At 43.5% G+C, this 24,463-nt stretch overlaps 5 protein-coding genes across 5 annotated transcripts; all 5 read left to right on the top strand.

The window, feature by feature from the left end:
- Positions 1-320: 320 nt before the first annotated feature.
- On the top strand, positions 321-2,724 carry LOC143011834 (protocadherin gamma-A12-like). Its single transcript, XM_076164834.1, has one exon. It carries the CDS (start codon positions 334-336, stop codon positions 2,722-2,724), a length of 2,391 nt encoding a protein of 796 aa, XP_076020949.1. The 5' UTR covers positions 321-333.
- Positions 2,725-3,831: 1,107 nt separating this feature from the next.
- LOC143011833 (protocadherin gamma-A11-like) lies at positions 3,832-7,280 on the top strand. Its single transcript, XM_076164833.1, has 2 exons — positions 3,832-6,332; positions 7,206-7,280. Exons 1-2 carry the CDS (start codon positions 3,933-3,935, stop codon positions 7,278-7,280), a joined length of 2,475 nt encoding a protein of 824 aa, XP_076020948.1. The 5' UTR covers positions 3,832-3,932.
- A 326-nt stretch (positions 7,281-7,606) lies between these two features.
- LOC143011832 (protocadherin beta-15-like) lies at positions 7,607-10,021 on the top strand. The gene has a single exon (XM_076164832.1). The coding sequence runs from the start codon at positions 7,607-7,609 to the stop codon at positions 10,019-10,021; it is 2,415 nt and encodes an 804-aa protein (XP_076020947.1).
- Positions 10,022-12,696: 2,675 nt separating this feature from the next.
- On the top strand, positions 12,697-23,523 carry LOC143011830 (protocadherin gamma-A4-like). Its single transcript, XM_076164831.1, has 2 exons — positions 12,697-13,523; positions 21,930-23,523. Exons 1-2 carry the CDS (start codon positions 12,697-12,699, stop codon positions 23,521-23,523), a joined length of 2,421 nt encoding a protein of 806 aa, XP_076020946.1.
- LOC143011979 (protocadherin beta-15-like) lies at positions 16,347-19,320 on the top strand. Its single transcript, XM_076165002.1, has 2 exons — positions 16,347-18,764; positions 19,309-19,320. The coding sequence occupies exons 1-2, from the start codon at positions 16,347-16,349 to the stop codon at positions 19,318-19,320; spliced, it is 2,430 nt and encodes an 809-aa protein (XP_076021117.1).
- Positions 23,524-24,463: the final 940 nt, after the last annotated feature.

The following is a 24,463-nucleotide window of genomic DNA, read 5'->3' as shown; positions in this document are numbered from 1 at the left end:
TTGCATACTGTCATTTTATCTTTCTGTGATCGACGCTAAAGGCGAGTGGAAATTGCCTTTTTATGTTTTGATATTTTGTGGTGAGTAAGTCATGACACAGCAGTGTACAGATAGAAATGGACTCAAGGTGCCGCTGTTGACCAGCACAACCTGGGCGCGGACATCTCCACCCTCCGCTGCTGCCGTCATATACGTTAGCGTGTTTTTCAAGGTCCGGTTACATCGACGTTTCCTCGGCGGTGTGTAATGTTGGATTACTGACACTGTTTTGGATTTAGATTATTTTCTTCTCTACATCATTTCTACGAACTCGGGACGGCTTTTTGTCTCAGGATGGGAGACAAAGGATTGTCGGCGCTCGGCCCGATCTTTTGCGTCGCTTCCTTGATTCAGATGCTGCATCTCGCATACGGAGACCTGAGTTATTCCGTGCCGGAGGAACTGAAACGAGGCTCTGTTATTGGAAATATAGCCAAGGATCTCGGTCTGGACCTGCGCGCTTTGTCCTCTCGAAAGGCTCGTGTTGACTCAGACGGGACTCGTAAACAGTACTGTGACATGAATCTGAGCACCGGCGATTTGTTAGCGACGGAGAGAATCGATCGGGAAAATCTGTGTGGGAAGAAAGCGTCGTGTGTTTTAAAGGTAGATCTCGTGTTGGAAAATCCCCTCGAGCTTCAGCATGTAAGTCTGCATGTTCAAGATGTCAACGACAATTCCCCACAATTTAAAGATAATTTGATCGAAATGGAAATACGCGAGTCAGCAGAAAAGGGTAGCCGTTTCTCCATCCAGGAGGCTCATGATGCAGATATAGGCCAGAATTCTGTTCAAAGATACACCCTGCAAAAGAACGACAATTTCATTCTCGCAGCCGACAGTAAGAAAGTCGAATTTATACTGGACAACAAACTCGATCGAGAGAAACAAAAGGAAATTAATTTGCTCCTCACAGCTGTAGATGGGGGTTCTCCTCAGCGATCAGGTACTGTAGTGATACACGTCACTGTGCTTGATGCTAATGACAACGAGCCAGTGTTTAGCCAGGAAATCTACAAAGCCAGTCTGCCTGAAAACTCTCCTCAGAACACCGTAGTGATTACAGTGAGTGCAACTGACGCAGATGAAGGAGTGAATGGAGATGTAACATATGACTTTGGCCACGTGTCAGATGAGGATGTAAATGTATTTTCTATTGATCATAAAACTGCAGAGATTAGAGTAATTGGCTTGATTGATTTTGAAGAAAGAAGTTCTTTTGAAATTGAAGTTCAAGCTAAAGATGGTTTGGGTCTGACAGCATATGCAAAGGTGATGATAGAAGTAAGTGATATTAATGACAACGCTCCACTGATATATTTAAAGTCCCTGACTAACCCCATAGCAGAGAATGTGTCTCCTGGTACAGAGGTGGGCATCATTAATGTGCAGGACAGAGACTCAGAGAAGAACAGACAGGTTCGCTGCTCCATTCAGCCAAATGTTCCTTTCAAGTTGGTTCCCTCCATTAAAAACTATTATTCTCTAGTATCAACGTCTCATCTGGACCGTGAACTTGTGTCTGAGTACAACATTACAATCACTGCTACAGATGAGGGCTCTCCACCTCTGTCCTCCTCTAAAACTGTCCACTTATCTGTAGCTGATGTCAACGACAACCCACCTGTGTTTGAGAAACAGTCCTACAGCACCTACGTGACTGAAAATAACAAACCTGGCTCCACTTTATGTTCTGTTACTGCCCGAGATCCAGACTGGAGACAAAACGGTACAGTGATTTATTCTCTCTTAGCTGCTGAGGTGAACGGAGCCCCGGTGTCCTCCTATCTGTCTGTGAACGGAGACACAGGGGTGATCCACGCTGTGAGGTCCTTTGATTATGAACACTTCAGGAGCTTTAAAGTCCAAGTCATGGCCAGAGACAACGGTTCTCCTCCACTTAGCAGCAACGTGAGCGTCAGTGTGTTCATAACGGACGTGAATGACAACTCTCCTCAGATCCTGTACCCCTCCCCTGAGGGAAACTCCTTCATGACAGAGCTGGTCCCCAAAGCTGCACACGGAGGCTCTCTGGTGTCCAAAGTCATAGCAGTGGACGCAGACTCCGGACAGAATGCCTGGCTGTCCTATCAGATAATCAAGTCCACCGATCCGGGACTTTTCACCATTGGTCTCCACAGCGGAGAGATCAGGACACAGAGAGACATTTCAGAATCTGACAGCATGAAACAGAACCTGATTGTGGCAGTGAAAGATAACGGACAGCCCTCTCTGTCTGCCACCTGTACCATGTATTTACTGATCTCTGATAACTTGGCTGAGGTTCCAGAGCTGAAGGACATTTCTTATGATGAGAACAATTCCAAACTGACATTCTATCTGATCATAGCACTGGTGTGTGTGTCCACCTTCTTCCTGACCTTCATCATCATCATCCTTGGTGTGAGGTTTTGTCGCAGGAGAAAGCCCAGACTGTTGTTTGATGGAGCGGTGGCCATCCCCAGCGCTTATCTGCCTCCTAATTACGCAGAGGTTGATGGCACAGGAACTTTACGCAGCGCTTACAACTATGACGCCTACCTGACAACGGGATCTAGAACCAGTGACTTTAAGTTTGTGTCCTCTTACAATGACAACACACTGCCTGCTGACCAAACTCTGAGGAAAAGTCCATCTGACTTTGTGGATGTGTTTGGAGATTCCGATTCATCCCCTGAGGTATGAACACCCCTTCAAATAGTTACTTGCTTATATCTTGCTTCATTTTGTGCTTATAACTTACATCACAGAAACACAGCATAGATGATAATTAAAATAGACACCTGTGCCACTAGATATAACTATATATTGAATCGCCAAAACATATTATTAAAAATGAAAATAAAAGGGCACAATTTGGTTTTACGGCCCTTCTTTGTTACCAAACCTCTCCTTAACTGCTAAAATATGTGTCTTTATTAGTTAAAAATCATTTGTAACCTTTCAAATTTTACCATTAGTTGCCATGTTTTTTTGCTAAGGCAGAGCCAGGTGAGCTTGTGCCCTGTTTGATTAGGCTGCAGCAGTGACATCATATCTTTTCAGGCCTTTAAAGAGTTATGGACTTAGAGGCATAGAATTCTCCATATTTTCCACATTTGTGTTAGCTGAACTGAATTGTTTATACACAAGGTATTTTACAAATATTAACAGAGAATATAGTGACCTTTTCATGTCAAAGTAAGGTCATGTTTCATTTTTAACTTTCTCAGTTGTATTTTCACTGGGGCTGCTTCATCAAGCATCACAGTGACCTCAGGGTGGCATCTTTGGTTCTGCTGTTGAATTTATAACAGTCATATTGTTTACATCCCTTCCTATCGTGAAAATTACCCAGCCTCAACATGATATCTTTGTTCTTTTTATACTGTGACAGGGAACATTTGGTATTAATATCAATAGTATTATTTTCATCATGTATTTGAACCGCCTGGTCTTCTCAATTTGAGTTTGTATGCTATCCTCGTTTCCCATGTAACTCTGTCCTGACAGCTCACCCTCACATGGTTTAATTCTTTGCAATTAAGAAGAATAATTAAATTGTTGTTGTTATACTAAATAGCTTTTATTAAAGACACCCCTACTATGTTGATTTGTTTTTACTCTTATAGAAGCAGATATTGCATATTAAATCATTGCTCTTTATGCACAACTATATCCTGTCATATGTGTAAGTATTGAAATGGACTCGTCGTGTCGCTGTTACCCCGCCCAAGAATAATTCACCCCACCTACACGGTCGTCATATAATCTGGACCTCCTTGTCTCTAGACTAAACGCGTCGAGGTTCGATCTGATTGCCGTCATACAGTTTTGACCGAGTAACGGCGTCAGGGACTGTGTTTGTTCCTAGATTCGTTTCTTCTGTAAGCGGTGGAGGATTCTCTGGGCAAATGGGAAACAAAGGGTTTTCCCCTTTCGGCCTGTTTTGGGGCTTTGTTTTGTTGATCCAAATGCTGCACGCCGTTGAGGGAGAAGTGAGCTATTCCGTCCAGGAGGAGCTGAAACGCGGACATGTTATTGGAAATATTGCAAAGGATCTTGGACTTGAGGTGGGGAGACTCTCCTCTCGAAATGCTCGCATCGACACTGAAGGGAAGAGAAAGCGCTTCTGTGACATTGACGCTCGTAATGGTGACTTGATCGTAGCGGAGAGAATAGACAGAGAGGAGCTCTGTGCGCAAAAGGTTTCTTGCATCGTCAGGTTTGACTTAATCTTGGAGGGGCCTTTAGAAATGCATCACATTTCACTCCACATCCAGGATATTAACGATAACGCGCCCGTGTTTCCTAAAGATTTAATCAACATAGACATTAGTGAATCGGCTTTCAAAGGAGCCCGATTTTCTTTAAATGAAGCCAACGATGCAGACATCAGGGAAAACGGCGTGAATGGTTACAAACTGGAGAAAAACGACCATTTTGACCTGAAAGTGAATACGAATTCTGACGGGGGTAAATATGCTGATTTACAATTGTACAAAGAATTAGATCGTGAAGAACAAAGAGAGATGATTTTATTGCTCACGGCACTGGACGGCGGGTCTCCGCAGCGCTCAGGCACTGCAGTCATACATATCACTGTACTAGATGCTAATGATAACGCCCCAGTGTTTAGCCAGGCTCTCTACACAGCCAGTGTGCCTGAAAACTGCCCTTTAGACACAACAGTCGTCAGCGTGAGTGCTGCTGATGTTGATGAGGGTCTTAATGGGGCGGTATCTTATGAATTCAGCCGTATTTCTAATTTGGCTGCAAAATTGTTTAGTATAAACAAGCAAACAGGGGTAATAGCAGTAAAAGGACCCATTGATTATGAAGAAGGAACAACATATGAAATGCGAATTGAAGCAAAAGATGGATATGGTTTAACATCAACTGCAAAAGTTGTAATAGATATTACAGATGTGAATGATAATGCTCCGGTCATATATATAAAGTCCCTGACTAACCCCATAGCAGAGAACGCGTCTCCTGGTACAGAGATGGGCATCATTAATGTACAGGATGAAGACTCAGAGAGTAACAGACATGTCCGCTGCTCCATTCAGCAAAATGTTCCTTTCAAGTTGGTTCCCTCCATTAAAAACTATTATTCTCTGGTGTCCACGGCTCATCTAGATCGTGAACTTGTGTCTGAGTACAACATTACAATCACTGCTACAGATGAGGGCTCTCCACCTCTGTCCTCCTCTAAAACTGTCCACTTATCTGTAGCTGACGTCAATGACAACCCACCTGTGTTTGAGGAACAGTCCTACAGCGCCTACGTGACTGAAAATAACAAACCTGGCTCCACTTTATGTTCTGTTGCTGCTCGAGATCCAGACTGGAGACAAAACGGCACAGTGATTTATTCTCTCTTAGCTGCTGAGGTGAACGGAGCCCCGGTGTCCTCCTATCTGTCTGTGAACGGAGACACAGGGGTGATCCACGCTGTGAGGTCCTTTGATTATGAACACTTCAGGAGCTTTAAAGTCCACGTGATGGCCAGAGACAACGGTTCTCCTCCACTCAGCAGCAACGTGAGCGTCAGTGTGTTCGTAGCAGATGTGAATGACAACTCCCCTCAGATCCTGTACCCCTCCCCTGAGGGAAACTCCTTCATGACCGAGTTGGTCCCCAAAGCTGCACACGGAGGCTCCCTGGTGTCCAAAGTCATAGGTGTGGACGCAGACTCTGGACAGAACGCCTGGCTGTCCTATCATATAGTCAAATCCACTGATGCCGGACTTTTCACCATTGGTCTCCACAGCGGAGAGATCAGGACACAGAGGGACATTTCAGAATCTGACAGCATGAAACAGAACCTGATTGTGGCAGTGAAAGATAACGGACAGCCCTCTCTGTCTGCCACCTGTACCATGTATTTACTGATCTCTGATAACTTGGCTGAGGTGCCAGAGCTGAAGGACATTGCTTATGATGAAAACAATTCCAAGCTGACATTCTATCTGATCATAGCACTGGTGTGTGTGTCAACCTTCTTCCTGACCTTCATTATCATCATCCTGGGCGTGAGGTTCTGTCGCAGGAGAAAGCCCAGACTGCTGTTTGATGGAGCGGTGGCCATCCCCAGCGCTTATCTGCCTCCTAATTACGCAGAGGTTGAAGGCACAGGAACTTTACGCAGCGCTTACAACTATGACGCCTACCTGACAACGGGATCTAGAACCAGTGACTTTAAGTTTGTGTCCTCTTACAATGACAACACACTGCCTGCTGACCAAACTCTGAGGAAAAGTCCCACTGACTTTCTTGAAGCTTTTCATCAATCTGATGAGTCTCCTGAGGTAGGCTCCAGTTTACCATCAAGTTTTGTTCCAAGTCATAATCACCTACCATTTGTTGTAGTAGTTCAGTAAGGTTCTGCCGACGTGTAGGCAGTAGCTCAGTGGGTAAAGCTTTTACCCCCCCGGAGGGTCGCTGGTTCGAGTACCTGCCAAGGTGCCCCTGAGCAAGGCACCAAACCCTCAATTGCTCCCCCCTCTTTTATGGGTGGTAATGTAATGTGAGTGGCTTTGGATAAAAGCGTCTGCTAAGTGATCGTAATGTAATGTAATGTGTACTGTGTGTCATTTTCAGCTATACTGCACGACTAAGATGAATCACCAACCTGTGGTTTTCAAATTTTATGTTCCTTTACCCTTCACCGGGTTCTTTTTTTCTGAGGCTTCAATATATTTAGTGTGTCTGTGATATATACTCTTCATCAATGGACATTGGTTATGGATTTTTTCAAGGCAATTAAATTCAAATTTAGGCAGTGACTGATGTAGTGTTTGAGACCTGAACACAGCACTGATATTTTGCCCTTGCCTGTGATATGTTCTATGCGTTAATATGGTTTCAATTGTTATATGCTGCGTGCTAAAGAATTTTATAAACCATCACATTAGCGAAGGCCATAGCTGAATTGTAAAAAAAACTTGAACATATATGGCGTTATCGCTCTATAATGTTATTACAGGTAACTGAATAAACAATAATACCTCCAACATAATGCTTGGTCCCACCTAGTTTAAAAGGATTTATAATTATGCACGTGCATGCATTTATCATTTAATGATGCCATGGTCTCGCAGAGGAAAATACATTCTTAATTGCGGTAAATCTATAACGGTGAACATATAATGAAGTATTCGTCTGTCCATTTGTGCGTTAAGTTTAAAGTCCGCAGAGGTGACGGCAAGACAGAGCTGTCAGAGTATTTGGTCTTCAAGCTCTGTCCATGGTTCTGAAGTTTGCTTAGAAACGAGTCCAATTTTTTGAAACATTGGTGATGCCTCTTTTCACCCGTATGTGACTGAAACTGTTCCTCCGTGTGCTGCTCTGTCATTTATTTATCTGTAATATCTCGAGTGAACCCACAGCGTCGCTGCTCACTTGCAGATATCAGACAGTTTCATTTCTCCTCCCACTGTAAAAGGGAGAGGAAGCTTTGCTTTCTGACCAGCGGTGCCATTGTTGTGGAAACGTCGAGGTTCAGCTTACGAATACGTTCTTATTTTTGAAGTACAAGGATACAACAATTTTCTTCCGTGGAATTATTCTTCACATAAAAACAATGCGTCACAAAGGAACATCGTTTCAGATCGTCCTCTGCGGCTTTGCTTTCCTCCTCCACCTCACCGCTGGAGACCTCAGCTATTCTATCCCGGAGGAGATGAGGCCCGGATCCATTGTTGGGAATTTAGCAAAAGATCTCGGGCTTGAAGTTGGAAAATTGTCCTCTCGTAAAGCCCGTATAGACACCGAGGAAAAGTACCTGCATTACTGCGATATTGATTTCAAAACGGGAAATGTTGTGGTGAGAGAAAGGATCGACAGGGAGGAGCTGTGCGGAGAAAAGGTTTCGTGTGTGGTCAAATTCGAATTGGTTCTTGAAAACCCTCTGGAGCTGCACCGCATTTCTCTGCTTGTTCAAGATATTAACGATAATTCGCCAGTTTTCCCCAAAGATACGATGAAGCTGGAAATAACGGAATCTGCTGACAAAGGGACTCGATATCGTATCAACGAAGCACACGACGCAGACATCGGACAAAACACGGTTAAATCCTACACTTTACAAAATAATGAACATTTTGTTTTATCTGTGCGTGAGGACAGTGATGGATCTAATAGCGTCGAGTTGGTGTTAAATAAGGAGCTAGACCGTGAAAAGGAGCATGATTTAAATTTAGAGGTTGTCGCAGCTGATGGTGGGAATCCACATAGATCAGGGACAGCCACTGTACACGTTACTGTACTGGACGCTAATGATAACGCTCCAGTGTTTAGTCAGGCCCTTTATAGAGCCAGTCTGCCTGAAAACTCTCCCATAGGTACTGTAGTAATCACTGTAAGCGCATCTGATGCAGATGAGGGGTTGAATGGAGAAGTGACATATGAATTCAGCCGCATATCAGAGAAAGCAAAGAAAGTGTTCACACTCGAGAGTCAAACTGGAGAGATCAAAGTAACGGGGCCAATTGATTTTGAGAGTGATTCTAAATATGAGATGCGGATCGATGCAAAAGATGGATATGGACTCTCATCTGATTCTAAAGTGATGATTGAAGTCACGGATGTAAATGATAATGCACCTGTGATATATATGAAGTCATTGACGAACCCCACAGCAGAGAACGCCCCGCCTAGTACAGAGGTAGGCATCATTAATGTGCAGGACAGAGACTCTGAGCAGAACGGGCAGGTGCGCTGCTCCATTCAGGAGGGCGTCCCCTTTAAATTAGTTCCATCTATTAAAAACTATTATTCTTTGGTAACTACGGGAAAGTTGGACCGTGAACTTGTGTCTGAGTACAACATTACAATCACTGCTACAGATGAGGGCTCTCCACCTCTGTCCTCCTCTAAAACTGTCCACTTATCTGTAGCTGACGTCAACGACAACCCACCTGTGTTTGAGGAACAGTCGTACAGCGCCTACGTGACTGAAAATAACAAACCTGGCTCCACTTTATGCTCTGTTACTGCTCGAGATCCAGACTGGAGACAAAACGGTACAGTGATTTATTCTCTCTTAGCTGCTGAGGTGAACGGAGCCCCGGTGTCCTCCTATCTGTCTGTGAACGGAGACACAGGGGTGATCCACACTGTGAGGTCCTTTGATTATGAACACTTCAGGAGCTTTAAAGTCCATGTGATGGCCAGAGACAACGGTTCTCCTCCACTCAGCAGCAACGTGAGCGTCAGTGTGTTTGTAGCAGACGTGAATGACAACTCCCCTCAGATCCTGTACCCCTCCCCTGAGGGTAACTCCTTCATGACCGAGCTGGTCCCCAAAGCTGCACACGGAGGCTCCCTGGTGTCCAAAGTCATAGCGGTGGACGCAGACTCTGGACAGAACGCCTGGCTGTCGTATCAGATAATCAAGTCCACCGATCCGGGACTATTCACTATTGGTCTCCACAGCGGAGAGATCAGGACACAGAGGGACATTTCAGAATCTGACAGCATGAAACAGAACCTGATTGTGGCAGTGAAAGATAACGGACAGCCCTCTCTGTCTGCCACCTGTACCATGTATTTACTGATCTCTGATAACTTGGCTGAGGTGCCAGAGCTGAAGGACATTTCTTATGATGAGAACAATTCCAAGCTGACATTCTATCTGATCATAGCACTAGTGTGTGTGTCCACCTTCTTCCTGACCTTCATCATCATCATCCTGGGTGTGAGGTTCTGTCGCAGGAGAAAGCCCAGACTGCTGTTTGATGGAGCGGTGGCCATCCCCAGCGCTTATCTGCCTCCTAATTACGCAGAGGTTGATGGCACAGGAACTTTACGCAGCGCTTACAACTATGACGCCTACCTGACAACGGGATCTAGAACCAGCGACTTTAAGTTTGTGTCCTCTTACAATGACAACACTCTGCCTGCTGACCAAACTCTGAGGAAAAGTCCATCTGACTTTGTGGATGTGTTTGGAGATTCCGATTCATCCCCTGAGGTATGGACACCCCTAAATCAGTAACTGGCTAATATTTTTGCTTGTTTTTATGCTTATAACTCACATCACAGAAACACGGCAAACATAGTACTTCAAATAGACACGCGTGCCATTCGATTTAACATGAATCGCAAAATGTACGGAGCAAAATGAAAATAAAGGTGCATAATTTGGTTCTATGTGCCCTTAGGTGTACCAAACTAAAAGTCAAACAAGCTCAAATATGTGTTGTGATTAGTTTAGGACGCAGCGAACCTTAATTTGTAACTTATCTGTCAAAGTAAATCAGCGGTCGCCGTGATTTTTTGCTCAGGCAGAGCCAGGTGAGCCTGAGTCCTGTTTGAATTGGCTGCGGCAGTGACGTCATCTCTTTTCAGGCCCCTTGGCTGATCATAGCACTGGTGTGCGCGTGACTCCCGCGTTTGCTGGTTTAGACGGTTTTCTATTGGGTGAAACACTTGTCCAATCACGGCAGGTGTAGTGGTCGGCGCCTTTTTCGTGTCGCCGCCATGTTTGTCTCTGGGGATTTTCTGTCACTGGAGTATAGATTCATTCACATTCCGTCTAGGTTTCTGTTCTAGGACACTTCCAGCTTCAGAATTACGGTAAGATTGCAAATCGATTCCATACGTTAGCAGTGTTATGGCTGAGATAAATGTTATAACTCTGTGGCGATAAATGTTATAACTGTGACGATAGATGTTACAACTCCGAACTCTGTCAGAATGTTCCTGTGGTTTTTGCTGTTTGCTGTTGTTGCCCAGGTTGTGCATTATGTTTTGGTGGTGAATTGAGATGTTTGAACATTTGAACGTTTTAAATGGCTCATGTTTGTAACGCGGTCTGCTTCCTGTCAGTTCATGCTGACACAGAGGTGGTGGATAGTTAAATTAAGTAAATTGACACTGACAGGCATGAAGGGTGCCTTTCATGTGTGTTTCTGCTCGGTGTTTCTTATTTTGAGCTCACGGATTCCATATTTTAATGGTTAGATTCCTTAATTTATTAGATTGTCTGGCCTGTATAGAGGGTCTGGATTGTACCATCCCACCAGCATGGGCGACAACAAGGGCTAAACTTAATGGAGTTATGTTTCATTACATTCATACACAGACTTTTATGCTTTAGGGATGCAAACGGTTTATGTTCACATGTGTGTGAGCTGTTAACCCCATGGAGAATCAGAGTGATTTTACAAAGACATTTCAAGTTTGTTTATGGTCTCCCAACTGTAACACAGTATAATTAACTTTCTAACGTTTGTATCCACATCATTCCTGATTCAACACACTGAACTGCCTTAAAAGTATAGCTTGAAAGGGACTTTTGAGGCAGTTTTTGAAATGCATTTTCCACATTATGATGTTTGTGCTCTGTGAAGTTTGAACTTGATCTCAATTATTCCTCTTCAAAACTGACTGGACTCCAGTGGTCCTGACTGTGTTGTACACTGTTATTTTTCTAGTTCAGAGGTTGGTGAGGTTTGTTTTGTGAATTGTACATCTTTGTGATTTAGTACACATCTTGCATTTTTAGTGCTCGAGTGAGTTCTGATCCCACAATTAGAGAATAATAACTGTTGCCATGGCAATACTCAATAACACTGTTGCCTTCCATTTGTATGTGTGTAAGTATTTGTGAGGTCCTATAGTTTCTGTATTAAAGGAGGTCATGATAAGGCTGCAGCATGTGTTACATTTAGTTATAATATTCGAAGAGCTGAACTGTCTTGGTATCTGAATTTGCCGTTTGTTATCCGTTTTAAAACAACCTGACTGTAGTATAGCTTGTCACGTTATGCTTGTGTACTAATCTCGGTGTAGCAGTCAACGTTTTGTAAGTAAGCTTTTCCATGCCAATATTTTCTGCCAACTACCTTGTTTATCATTTCCAAGTCCTCATTGTTGATGGCTCAGAGTGTTAGTGAGGTTTGAAGTGAGTTTGCACAGGTTTGTGGAAATATCTATTCGTTTTCAGGCACCTGTTTTAGCTGCTGGTATTATCGGAGTATTTGGTGTGTTGAACCTCTTCTTCGTCACATGTCGATAGATTTCTGATATCCTGATCAGTCATGGACTCGTGTGAACGTATCACGCTATCAGACAGGATATCACCTATCGTGGCTTTGGTGGTGTAAGAATGTTATTTTGTTTAGAAATTCTCGGTTTAACATTAATGACGTAATTTAGCAAAATGGACGTCTTGTGAACACAAGGATTGTGGATTACTGTATCATGATATGGGACTTCATTTACTTTATGATGTTCAAATGTAGATACAACATGAATCTGTCCGTGTTGCTGAAACGAACTGAAGCTGATGTTTCTGATCGTGTTGCTGTTTTGCATTAGAAAACAAATAGGGACTAAACCGCATGCACTCGGTTGTACATGTTTTGTGCATTTTACTATGAGACAGTAATGGAAATGTGTTGCTGTTTATCATCATAGTGGATTTTATGCTTGTATTTTGTAATACAAGCAATCTACTCAGAGTGTCGCTGTCCACCAGTCATCTTTAAAGCCACTGCGCTACATTACACACCCAGCACCCTCACATATTTTAAACAACGACCTATTCTTCGTCGGGAGCAGGGACGCGGTTCTCATCAGGAGTACATGTGAGGCTTAGAAGAAGCGTCTGAATGCTTTTTTGAAATTCAACCTTAAACTAGTTTTCGACACTGGCCTTCGTGGAAAATGGAATACAAAGAATTTCCAGTGCTTTGTGTGCTCGGCTGTCTCGGATTGTTCCTGCCGGCGCTGCAAACTGCCTCCGGAGATGTGAGCTATTCTGTTCCAGAGGATATGGAACGCGGCTCGGTTGTTGGGAATATAGCCAAAGATCTTGGGCTTGTGGTGAGCAAACTGTCGGCCCGAAAGGCTCGAATCGATGCGGACGGGAACAGCAAACGGTACTGTGACATAAATCTGAGCACTGGAGAAATCGTTGTTGCCGACAGGATTGACAGAGAGGGTCTGTGTGGCAAGAAGGCGTCTTGTGTAATCAAACAGGAACTTGTTTTGGAGAATCCTTTAGAGCTGCACCGTGTTAGTGTTCACGTTCAAGACGTGAACGACAATTCCCCACAATTCAAAAAAGATATTAAATTTGAGATACGCGAATCAGCAATCAAAGGAAGCCGTTATCGCTTAGATGAGGCCCACGACGCAGATATCGGACAAAACTCTGTCCAGGGTTATAGCATCGATCCAAATGAACATTTCAGACTGAATATTGTAACGAAACCCGGAGGAGGCAAATACGGTGAACTGGTTTTAGAGAAAGAGCTAGATAGAGAGCAACAGCAGGAGCTCACTATTGTGCTTGTGGCAACGGACGGTGGCGCACCTCAACGCTCCGGTACTGCGGCTATTCACGTCACAGTGCTGGACGCTAATGATAACACCCCGGTGTTTAGTCAGGCCGTTTATAAAGCCAGTCTGCCTGAAAACTCTCCTCTAGATACTGTAGTGATCACAGTGAGCGCCACTGATGCAGATGAAGGAGTAAACGGAGAGGTGACGTACGAGTTCGATCACATTTCAGATGAGAGTAATAACGTATTTTTTCTTGATCAGTCAACTGGTCAAGTCAGAGTAAGCGGATCAATTGATTATGAGGAGCTATCTGCTTATGAAATGCAAATTACAGCTAAAGATGGACTCGGATTGGTGTCATCATGTACGTTATTAATCGATATCACAGACGTCAATGACAACGCACCTCTAACTTTCATTAAGTCGCTGACAAACCCCATATCAGAAGATGTTCCTCCAGGTGCAGAGGTGGGAATTATTAATGTGCAGGACAGAGACTCTGAGCAGAATGGACAGGTCCGCTGCTCCATTCAGGAGAGTGTCCCCTTTGAATTAGTCCCATCTATTAAAAACTATTATTCTCTGGTGTCCACGGCTCATCTGGACCGTGAACTTGTGTCTGAGTACAACATTACAATCACTGCTACAGATGAGGGCTCTCCACCTCTGTCCTCCTCTAAAACTGTCCACTTATCTGTAGCTGACATCAACGACAACCCACCTGTGTTTGAGGAACAGTCCTACAGCGCCTACGTGACTGAAAATAACAAACCTGGCTCCACTTTATGTTCTGTTACTGCTCGAGATCCAGACTGGAGACAAAACGGTACAGTGATTTATTCTCTCTTAGCTGCTGAGGTGAACGGAGCCCCGGTGTCCTCCTATCTGTCTGTGAACGGAGACACAGGGGTGATCCACGCTGTGAGGTCCTTTGATTATGAACACTTCAGGAGCTTTAAAGTCCACGTGATGGCCAGAGACAACGGTTCTCCTCCACTCAGCAGCAACGTGAGCATCAGTGTGTTCGTAGCAGATGTAAATGACAATTCCCCTCAGATCCTGTACCCCTCCCCTGAAGGAAACTCCTTCATGACAGAGCTGGTCCCCAAAGCTGCACACGGAGGCTCTCTGGTGTCCAAAGTCATAGCAGTGGACGCAGACTCTGGACAGAACGCCTGGCTGTCCTATCATATAGTCAAATCCACTGATCCTGGACTTTTCACCATTGGTCTCCACAGCGGAGAGATCAGGACACAGAGGGACATTTCAGAATCTGACAGCATGAAACAGAACCTGATTGTGGCAGTGAAAGATAACGGACAGCCCTCTCTGTCTGCCACCTGTACCATGTATTTACTGATTTCTGATAACTTGGCTGAGGTGCCAGAGCTGAAGGACATTTCTTATGATGAGAACAATTCCAAGCTGACATTCTATCTGATCATAGCACTTGTGTGTGTGTCCACCTTCTTCCTGACCTTCATCATCATCATCCTGGGTGTGAGGTTCTGTCGCAGGAGAAAGCCCAGACTGTTGTTTGATGGAGCTGTGGCCATCCCCAGCGCTTATCTCCCTCCTAATTACGCAGAAGTTGATGGCACAGGAACTTTACGCAGCGCTTACAACTATGACGCCTACCTGACAACGGGATCTAGAACCAGCGACTTTAAGTTTGTGTCTTCTTACAATGACAACACACTGCCTGCTGACCAAACTCTGAGGAAAAGTCCATCTGACTTCGCTGAGGCTTTTGGAGATTCAGACTCATCTCCAGAGGTAGGCTTGTGCACAGTTTTCTTTATTTTTTTATTTCTGCAGCTATAATCTTGATCATACCATTTGTGTCTCTTGCTTTCCTCAGGCTTTGAGGTGTATGTCCGAATAATTGCCACCAGATCATATCAACAAAAGTTTCCATTTTCTTAATAACATTACAACTTATTTCTTATAGATGTTAAAAAGAGGTTACTTGAAATGATTGATAACGTATTGTGACTAATCAAAGCCCTACTTCAGTGCTGTTTTCCTTGCCATCACACGTTAAGACGTCATTCCACTCGATCAAACACTGTTGATATTGCTGCTTCTCTGATCTCCTACAGTTAGGATGAGTTGTGTACTTATGTTGGAGAGAATCAGCAGCTCTGTGCATATCAGTTTTGAAATGCATTACGGTTGACCGTCACTCACACACTACTTGAGTACTGCTTCATTGTTTGGTGTTATCATAGAGGTGTGTGCATAGGAGATTGTCATTTGCTGCGTGGCCAAATGTTTTTTTGGCTGACAAATATTTTGATGGAAACTAACTTGGATGTGCTGATGAAGCAGTTCAGCTGTTTATACTTTGTTCTCTGTTTCTGACTGTGTTTTTGTGTGTATGGCTGGTATTTTATCCTTCTTGCCTTCTTGTCGCTGTCTGTGGTGCTGATTGGAGACCCGCCTGTCTCTCATCCGAATGTTTTCTCGGCACATGGCTGAGACGTTTAATGCGAGTGCGTCATTAATGCTGCTGATCTTATTATTTAAATTATATTTATTTTAATTCTAATACTTGCCTGGAGAGGAACGTATTTAATTAATCTGCTTTTTTTCAAGATTCAGGCCCTTTGTATTCTTTCAGTCAATATTGACATATCGTATGATTGCAATGGGCGGACACCTTTCCATACTTTATTTACCCTTTTGCTTATTTTTTAGATTTCTAATTTAACTTGCAGTATAGAAGAATTATCTGGTAAATAACACGGTTTCCTAAATAGATCTTATAAATCAGACCGTGTAAAACGTCTAAACACGACCAACTGTCTCACGAAATGAATAACTTGTTGTACTTTATATTGCTATAACGGATTAAAACTCTTGGTGTCACTGTTCACCAGGGAAGAGAGCATGTCCACTCCTTTCCATTGTTTTCAACCACTGCTCCGGTGCGGTGCTTCAGTCAGTTCAGCAGGGATCCGGGCATTTACAGACAGTCACAACCAGCGATCGGATCGGAGATAAAGGGGGGAACATTCGACGGAGAAATGGTCTCCCGGCATCTGTTTGGAAATATTTACGGTGGATTTGTGATGCATTTTTACTGCTTTGTTCTCCTTTTCCTCCGCCTGCATTTGGCGAGCGGAGACGTGAGCTACTCCGTCGCGGAGGAGATGAAACGCGGGTCTGTCATTGGAAATATCGCCCAGGATCTCGGCGTCGGGACGCGCAAACTGTCCTCCCGTAATGCTCGAATTGACACTGACGGGAATGAGAAGCGCTATTGTGACATTGATTCGAAAACTGGAGACCTGGTGGTGGTGGACAGGATTGACAGAGAAGGTCTGTGCGGTAAGAAGGCCTCTTGCGTTTTAAAGGAGGAACTGGTGTTGGAAAACCCGCTAGAGCTTCATCGTATCAATATTCACGTTCAAGATGTAAACGACAATGCGCCGCAGTTTAGTGAGGATTTTATTGCCTTTGAGATAACAGAATCTGCCGTTAAAGGAGCTAGATTCCCGCTCACTCAAGCCCACGACGCAGATATTGGCTCGAATTCAGTACAGCGCTATGTGTTGCAAAATAATGAGCATTTCAATATTAATGTGGATATAGAAGGCACTGGACTGAAAAACTGTGAATTGATTTTGGTGAAAGAATTAGACCGAGAGCAAGATAAAGAATTAAAACTACTACTTACAGCCCTAGATGGAGGCTCCCCACAGAGATCAGGGACTGCAGTTATTCACGTCACTGTACTGGATGCTAATGATAACGCCCCGGTGTTTAGTCAGGCTGTTTACAAATCTAGTCTGCCTGAAAACTCTCCTCTAGCCACTGTAGTCGTCACAGTCACTGCTGCAGATGCAGATGAGGGACCAAACGGTGATATAACTTATAATTTTGATCATGCCTCTGTTGAGCATGGCTCTTTGTTCACACTTGATCATAAGACAGGAGAGATAAGAGTCACTGGAGCTATTGATTACGAGACTGAGACCTTGATTGAATTGCGAGTTAGAGCAAAAGATGGACCAGGGCTGACCTCTTATACTACTGTAATCATTGACATAACCGACGTCAATGACAATGCGCCTGTAATCAGTTTGAAATCCCTGACTAACCCCATAGCAGAGAATGTGTCTCCTGGTACAGAGGTGGGCATCATTAATGTGCAGGACAGAGACTCGGAGAAGAACAGACAGGTCCGCTGCTCCATTCAGCCAAATGTTCCTTTCAAGTTGGTTCCCTCCATTAAAAACTATTATTCTCTTGTGTCCACGGCTCCTCTGGACCGTGAACTTGTGTCTGAGTACAACATTACAATCGTTGCTACAGATGAGGGCTCTCCACCTCTGTCCTCCTCTAAAACTGTCCACTTATCTGTAGCTGACGTCAACGACAACCCCCCTGTGTTTGAGGAACAGTCCTACAGCGCCTACGTGACTGAGAATAACAAACCTGGCTCCACTTTATGTTCGGTTACTGCACGAGATCCAGACTGGAGACAAAACGGTACAGTGATTTATTCTCTCTTAGCTGCTGAGGTGAACGGAGCCCCGGTGTCCTCCTATCTGTCTGTGAACGGAGACACAGGGGTGATCCACACTGTGAGGTCCTTTGATTATGAACACTTTAGGAGCTTTAAAGTCCATGTGGTGGCCAGAGACAACGGTTCTCCTCCACTCAGCAGCAATGTGAGCGCCAGCGTGTTTGTAGCGGATGTAAATGACAACTCCCCTCAGATCCTGTACCCCTCCCCTGAAGGAAACTCCTTCATGACGGAGCTGGTCCCCAAAGCTGCACACGGAGGCTCCCTGGTGTCCAAAGTCATAGCAGTGGACGCAGACTCTGGACAGAACGCCTGGCTGTCCTATCATATAGTCAAATCCACTGATCCTGGACTTTTCACCATTGGTCTCCACAGCGGAGAGATCAGGACACAGAGGGACATTTCAGAATCTGACAGCATGAAACAGAACCTGATTGTGGCAGTGAAAGATAACGGACAGCCCTCTCTGTCTGCCACCTGTACCATGTATTTACTGATCTCTGATAACTTGGCTGAGGTGCCAGAGCTGAAGGACATTTCTTATGATGAGAACAATTCCAAACTGACATTCTATCTGATCATAGCACTGGTGTGCGTTTCCACCTTCTTCCTGACCTTCATCATCATCATCCTGGGTGTGAGGTTCTGTCGCAGGAGAAAGCCCAGACTGTTGTTTGATGGAGCGGTGGCCATCCCCAGCGCTTATCTGCCTCCTAATTACGCAGAGGTTGATGGCACAGGAACTTTACGCAGCGCCTACAACTATGATGCCTACCTGACAACGGGATCTAGAACCAGCGACTTTAAGTTTGTGTCCTCTTACAATGACAACACACTGCCTGCTGACCAAACTCTGAGGAAAAGTCCCTCTGACTTCGCTGAGGCGTTTGGAGGTTGTGACGAGTCTCCTGAGGTAGGATTTGGTGTCAGATGTTCGTTCATTTTAATACGATTTGATTTAATTTGAAGTATCTTCTGAGTCTAACTGATTCTATCAGTCCCTACTTTGTTCTCAGATAGACATATCTTCTTTTTTGCCATGTTGTTGTTTCTGATCTTCTCTTTGATGGTCATTGTAGTATCATTTACATCCAGTCCTCTTGCAGTCTTGTATTATTTTCAAGTTGAGCGATGAGGCTTTCATCTTTTCCTTTGTCTCATTGGACCTGTAGCCCTTGGTTGGTGTGTTTGCTCCTTTGAGAGTGATGAAGTTGATCCCTCCCAGACTTCATTTCTCTGTCCTTGGTGCTTAAATTATTTCATGCATTTTATTAACAGCTCAGATAAACTCTGTATTTCTTCCCTTAGACTTTGCTACGAGCTATAGTTGAAGTTAATCAAAAAGTTCAAGATCGTCCTGTGACAAACTTTTCATTGGTTTTGGGCTAACTGAGTGCAACATGTACAGTACAGTGTGTATTAATGTAACATCTAATTTGAGAATTCTTCTGAAATAGGATTTGCTGTGAGATGTTAAACTTGTAGTTTACGTTAGCTTGCCTTATCGTCTGGGCATATTTGTGCAGTTAAAACATGTTTTTTCCGCAAAGGTCATCTTTGTTCTGCGCTACACACTATCCAACATTGCAATTGGGTGTGGTGGTATTTTAAAGATCTATGCGTTTGATTTAAACAACTTATTTCTGTATCCAGTCATTGTTGTGCACAAACTCCTTTCCAAACTTCAAATATTTCCAAACTGCACTGTTTACTCTATAACTCTCTGTTCTGCTTTGATGCATTTTTTGCTGTTGTTGCTGACATGGTCGGTGGTGTACATTGTAGTGCCCCTCTAAATCTCTTACATAATCAGATTCCAAATATTCTGGTCATAGTTCAAATGTCAATCGGTTGAGTTTGTCTTTGATCGCTCTGTTAGTCCTGGTGTGTTTGTCTGTGAGACAGTGATTTAGTTGTTTCAGGCTTTATTTGTCGTTGCTGTCCGTGGTGCTGAAATGTGTTGAGGCCATTTTCAGAACTGTTTACATAGGTAGTGCATTTTCCCCCTTTAACTTTACATCTATAACTACAGGCATACTTGATTGAATAAGCTCTGATCCCATGGGGATAATGTCCATTTATTTCAGCCTTACTGACTTAAACAAATATGAATTAATATAATATTTGCGTCTTATGTGCGTATGCCAACAGAAAAGTCAGGTGACTGAGGCTGTCTTTTCTGTTGTAGTTACAGTACAAAACTGGGAGGTTTGCTGTATTGGAACTTAATATAGAGTTATACATTACAAATGTTCTGCTTTAGGGATTTGATGTTGACACCATACATTCAAAACATGATGTATGCTGTCAACATATACAATATTTTAAACCTATTTTGCTGCTCATTTTGTTTTATTAGGATTCTGACTTATATAGCAACTTGGAAATATGAACATTAGAACACATCTGTTTAGTTCGTTAGTTTTGGACTTGGTGTAGAATAAGTTGAACTTTTTACTCAGTGTTTAAATAACAATGTTCTGGTATCAAGAAAGTAATGTTGCATCTGAATGACAACGCCTTTAACTAAGTCCAGGATTCCGAACCAAGAGTTTTTAGGCCCAACTTTCACCTAGCTTTGACACATTTGACACTTGGTGTATAAGATTGCATAATATTGCATTCTCGAACTATTCTTTTAGTGAACTCATAATCAATGGATTCAGGCTTTTAAACACAACGCGTCAAATGTTGATTATTCTAATGCGTTTGTACATAAAAAGTCATTAGCTTGTATTGTGTTGAAGTATTTGTATTTTTTTTCAAACTATTTCAGCCTTGATCTCCTCGATACATTTAACGGCATTGCATCATCTTGCCTGCAGTCTCACAGGTCCGTAACAACTTTTAAGATGTTTGTAAGAAAGCACATTTTGTGATTTTTGCCTCAATTAAGTGTAGTTGGACTAAATAAATATGTTGTAGCGCCTTGCATAATTTACGTATTTTCACTTGCGCATTTTATTTAAGAAAATAAAAGCCCAAACCAGGCTTACTTCTGTTCCATTATTCGACTACTTGTCTGATGTTGTTATATTGCATGTGTACTCATGGTGTCACTATTGACCAGCTCAGGTTTTACTTGTCCAGTTTCTTTGCACACCACCCAGTGCTGAGGTCTACCTCCTTGTGTTTAGTGTAGTTTCATGCAGACGACAAATGTGCGGTGATCGTGCGCTGGTACTGATCAGATATCACGTTTTCATAGACTGAAGCATCAGTTTTGTCTGGATAGTGACGCTTTTCCAGGAACCATGATGCACGGACGCTTTATTCTCCTGAACTGTGGCTTCGTCTTTCTCTTTGTTTTGCTGCGCTGCGCACACGGAGACCTGAGCTATTCCGTGCAGGAGGAGCTGAAACGCGGATCTGTCATCGGAAATATCGCCAAGGATCTCGGGCTTGAGGTGGGCAGACTGTCCGCTCGGAACGCTCGTGTAGAGACTGAAGGCACCGACAAACAATACTGCGATATTAATCTGCGAAGTGGGGATTTATTGGTTGCGGACCGAATCGACAGAGAGGAGCACTGTGGAGACAAGCCTTCATGTGTTCTCAGATGTGATTTGCTGCTGGAAAATCCCTTAGAGCTGCACAGGTTGTCTTTGCAGATCCTAGACATAAACGATAATGCACCGACATTCCCGGATGAGATTGTAAAACTTGAAATTGGAGAATCGGCTGATAAAGGGGCGAGGTATCGCATAAACGCGGCTCATGATGCAGATATAGGCCAGAATTCAGTTCAGAGCTACATGCTGCAACAAAACGCTCACTTTTTGTTCAAAATACAAACGACAAGTGCTGGTAGTAAATATGGTGAATTGGTGCTAGAAAAGGAATTAGACCGAGAGGAGAAACAGGAAATGAAATTTTTGCTAACCGCTCTGGATGGAGGCTCTCCTCAGAGATCAGGTACTGTAGCCATACACGTCACTGTGCTGGATGCTAATGATAACGCCCCAGTGTTTAGTCAGGCCCTTTATACAGCCAGTCTGCCTGAAAACTCCCCATTGAAAACCACTGTAGTCACAGTAAGTGCATCAGATGCAGATGAGGGTGTTAATGGGGTAATTAGGTATGCCTTCAATCGACTCTCTGATAAGACAAAAAAACTTTTTTCACTTGATCAGAAAACAGGAGAAATAACAGTAACAGGCAACATAGATTATGAGGAAGGATCGAAATATGAAATGTTTGTTGAGGCTAAAGATGGATATGGACTCTCTTCAGACACCAAAGTGGTTATTGATATTACAGATGTGAATGACAACGCTCCAATTATATCTGTAAAATCCCTGACTAACCCCATAGCAGAGAACGTGTCTCCTGGTACAGAGCTGGGCATCATTAATGTGCAGGACAGAGACTCAGAGAACAACAGACAGGTCCGCTGCTCCATTCAGCCAAATGTTCCTTTCAAGTTGGTTCCCTCCATTAAAAACTATTATTCTCTGGTGTCCACGGCTCCTCTGGACCGTGAACTTGTGTCTGAGTACAACATTACAATCACTGCTACAGATGAGGGCTCTCCACCTCTGTCCTCCTCTAAAACTGTCCACTTATCTGTAGCTGACGTTAACGACAACCCTCCTGTGTTTGAGGAACAGTCGTACAGCGCCTACGTGACTGAAAATAACAAACCTGGCTCCACTTTATGTTCTGTTACTGCTCGAGATCCAGACTGGAGACAAAACGGTACAGTGATTTATTCTCTCTTAGCTGCTGAGGTGAACGGAGCCCCGGTGTCCTCCTATCTGTCTGTGAACGGAGACACAGGGGTGATCCATGCTGTGAGGTCCTTTGATTATGAACACTTCAGGAGCTTTAAAGTCCATGTGATGGCCAGAGACAACGGTTCTCCTCCACTTAGCAGCAATGTGAGCGTCAGTGTGTTCATAGCAGACGTGAATGACAACTCCCCTCAGATCCTGTACCCCTCCCCTGATGGAAACTCCTTCATGACAGAGCTGGTCCCCAAAGCTGCACACGGAGGCTCTCTGGTGTCCAAAGTCATAGCGGTGGACGCAGACTCTGGACAGAACGCCTGGCTGTCCTATCATATAGTCAAATCCACTGATCCTGGACTTTTCTCCATTGGTCTCCACAGTGGAGAGATCAGAACACAGAGGGACATTTCAGAATCTGACAGCATGAAACAGAACCTGATTGTGGCAGTAAAAGATAACGGACAGCCCTCTCTGTCTGCCACCTGTACCATGTATTTACTGATTTCTGATAACTTGGCTGAGGTGCCAGAGCTGAAGGACATTTCTTACGATGAGAACAATTCTAAGCTGACATTCTATCTGATCATAGCACTGGTGTGCGTGTCCACCTTTTTCCTGACCTTCATCATCATCATCCTGGGTGTGAGGTTCTGTCGCAGGAGAAAGCCCAGACTGTTGTTTGATGGAGCGGTGGCCATCCCCAGCGCTTATCTCCCTCCTAATTACGCAGAGGTTGATGGCACAGGAACTTTACGCAGCGCTTACAACTATGACGCCTACCTGACAACAGGATCTAGAACCAGCGACTTTAAGTTTGTGTCTTCTTACAATGACAACACACTGCCTGCTGACCAAACTCTGAGGAAAAGTCCCACTGACTTTGCTGAGGCCTTTGGAGGTTGTGATGATTCTCCTGAGGTAGGATTTGGTGTCAGATGTTAGTTCATTTAAACATGCTGTGCTCTGATTTTATCAGTCTCTGCTTTGTACTCTCCCATTTTGGTTAATATATATACTTTTTTGCCTTGTTGTTTCTGATCTTCCCTTTAATGGTCATTGTTGTTTTATTTTTGTCCAGTCCACTTGCAGTCATTTATTAATTTTGAGACAAGAGATGAAACTTTCATCTATTTGATTTGTCTCATTGGACCTGTTTGAAAGCTCTTAGTTGATGGGTTTGTTCTTGTGACAATGATTAAGTTGATCTCTCTCTGACCTCATCTCTCTGTCCGTGGTGCTGATATCTGTTTTTGTTTTTTAACTGCTTGGATTTCGTCCTTTAAGCTTTGCTACTTACTTTGGGTGAGGTTAATCAAATCGTTATAGATCGTAGTGATCGTTGAGACACTTTTATTCTTTTTAGCCTCACTGACAAAAATATATACAGTTTTTTAATGTATTATCTGAGTTGTTTGTTTGTCACAAGATAAAGCTTGTGACTGAGTGTTTACATTCTTCAGAGCTTGTTTCGTATGTAAGCATTGTCAGTTAAGGCTCTTCCTGTTGCATTTACATTTTGAACCTCCCTTTATAAGCAATGACCTTTAGTGAACATCTCACAGTAACAACTTGCTGCCTGTTGCCCATGCTGTTAGCAAATTTCCACCACGTTTTTTTAATGTTTATGTTTGGGATAAAAAATGTTCGATGTGATGAAAACGGGACAATCTGGTTAATAATGTTTAATTTCGTTTTAATATGCTCTTAAATAAGGTGCCTCACTACGTGTTTTGGATTTTTTGTTTAAATCGGAAGTGTTAGTCACGGCAATGACTGATACCGACATTCTGCGCCATATGATTTATTACCGTATTTATGGGTAAACAAACCCTCTTGTTTTTGTCATGTAAGCCACATTTTCATCTTAGTTTTCTAGGATCAA

Source organism: Genypterus blacodes, unplaced genomic scaffold (genome assembly GCF_046128005.1).
Source record: "Genypterus blacodes isolate CSIRO-AG114 ecotype Tasmania unplaced genomic scaffold, CSIRO-AGI_Gbla_v1 ptg000139l_1, whole genome shotgun sequence".
Lineage (NCBI taxonomy): Eukaryota > Metazoa > Chordata > Actinopteri > Ophidiiformes > Ophidiidae > Genypterus > Genypterus blacodes.
This window is presented reverse-complemented; position numbering and strand designations above follow the sequence as displayed.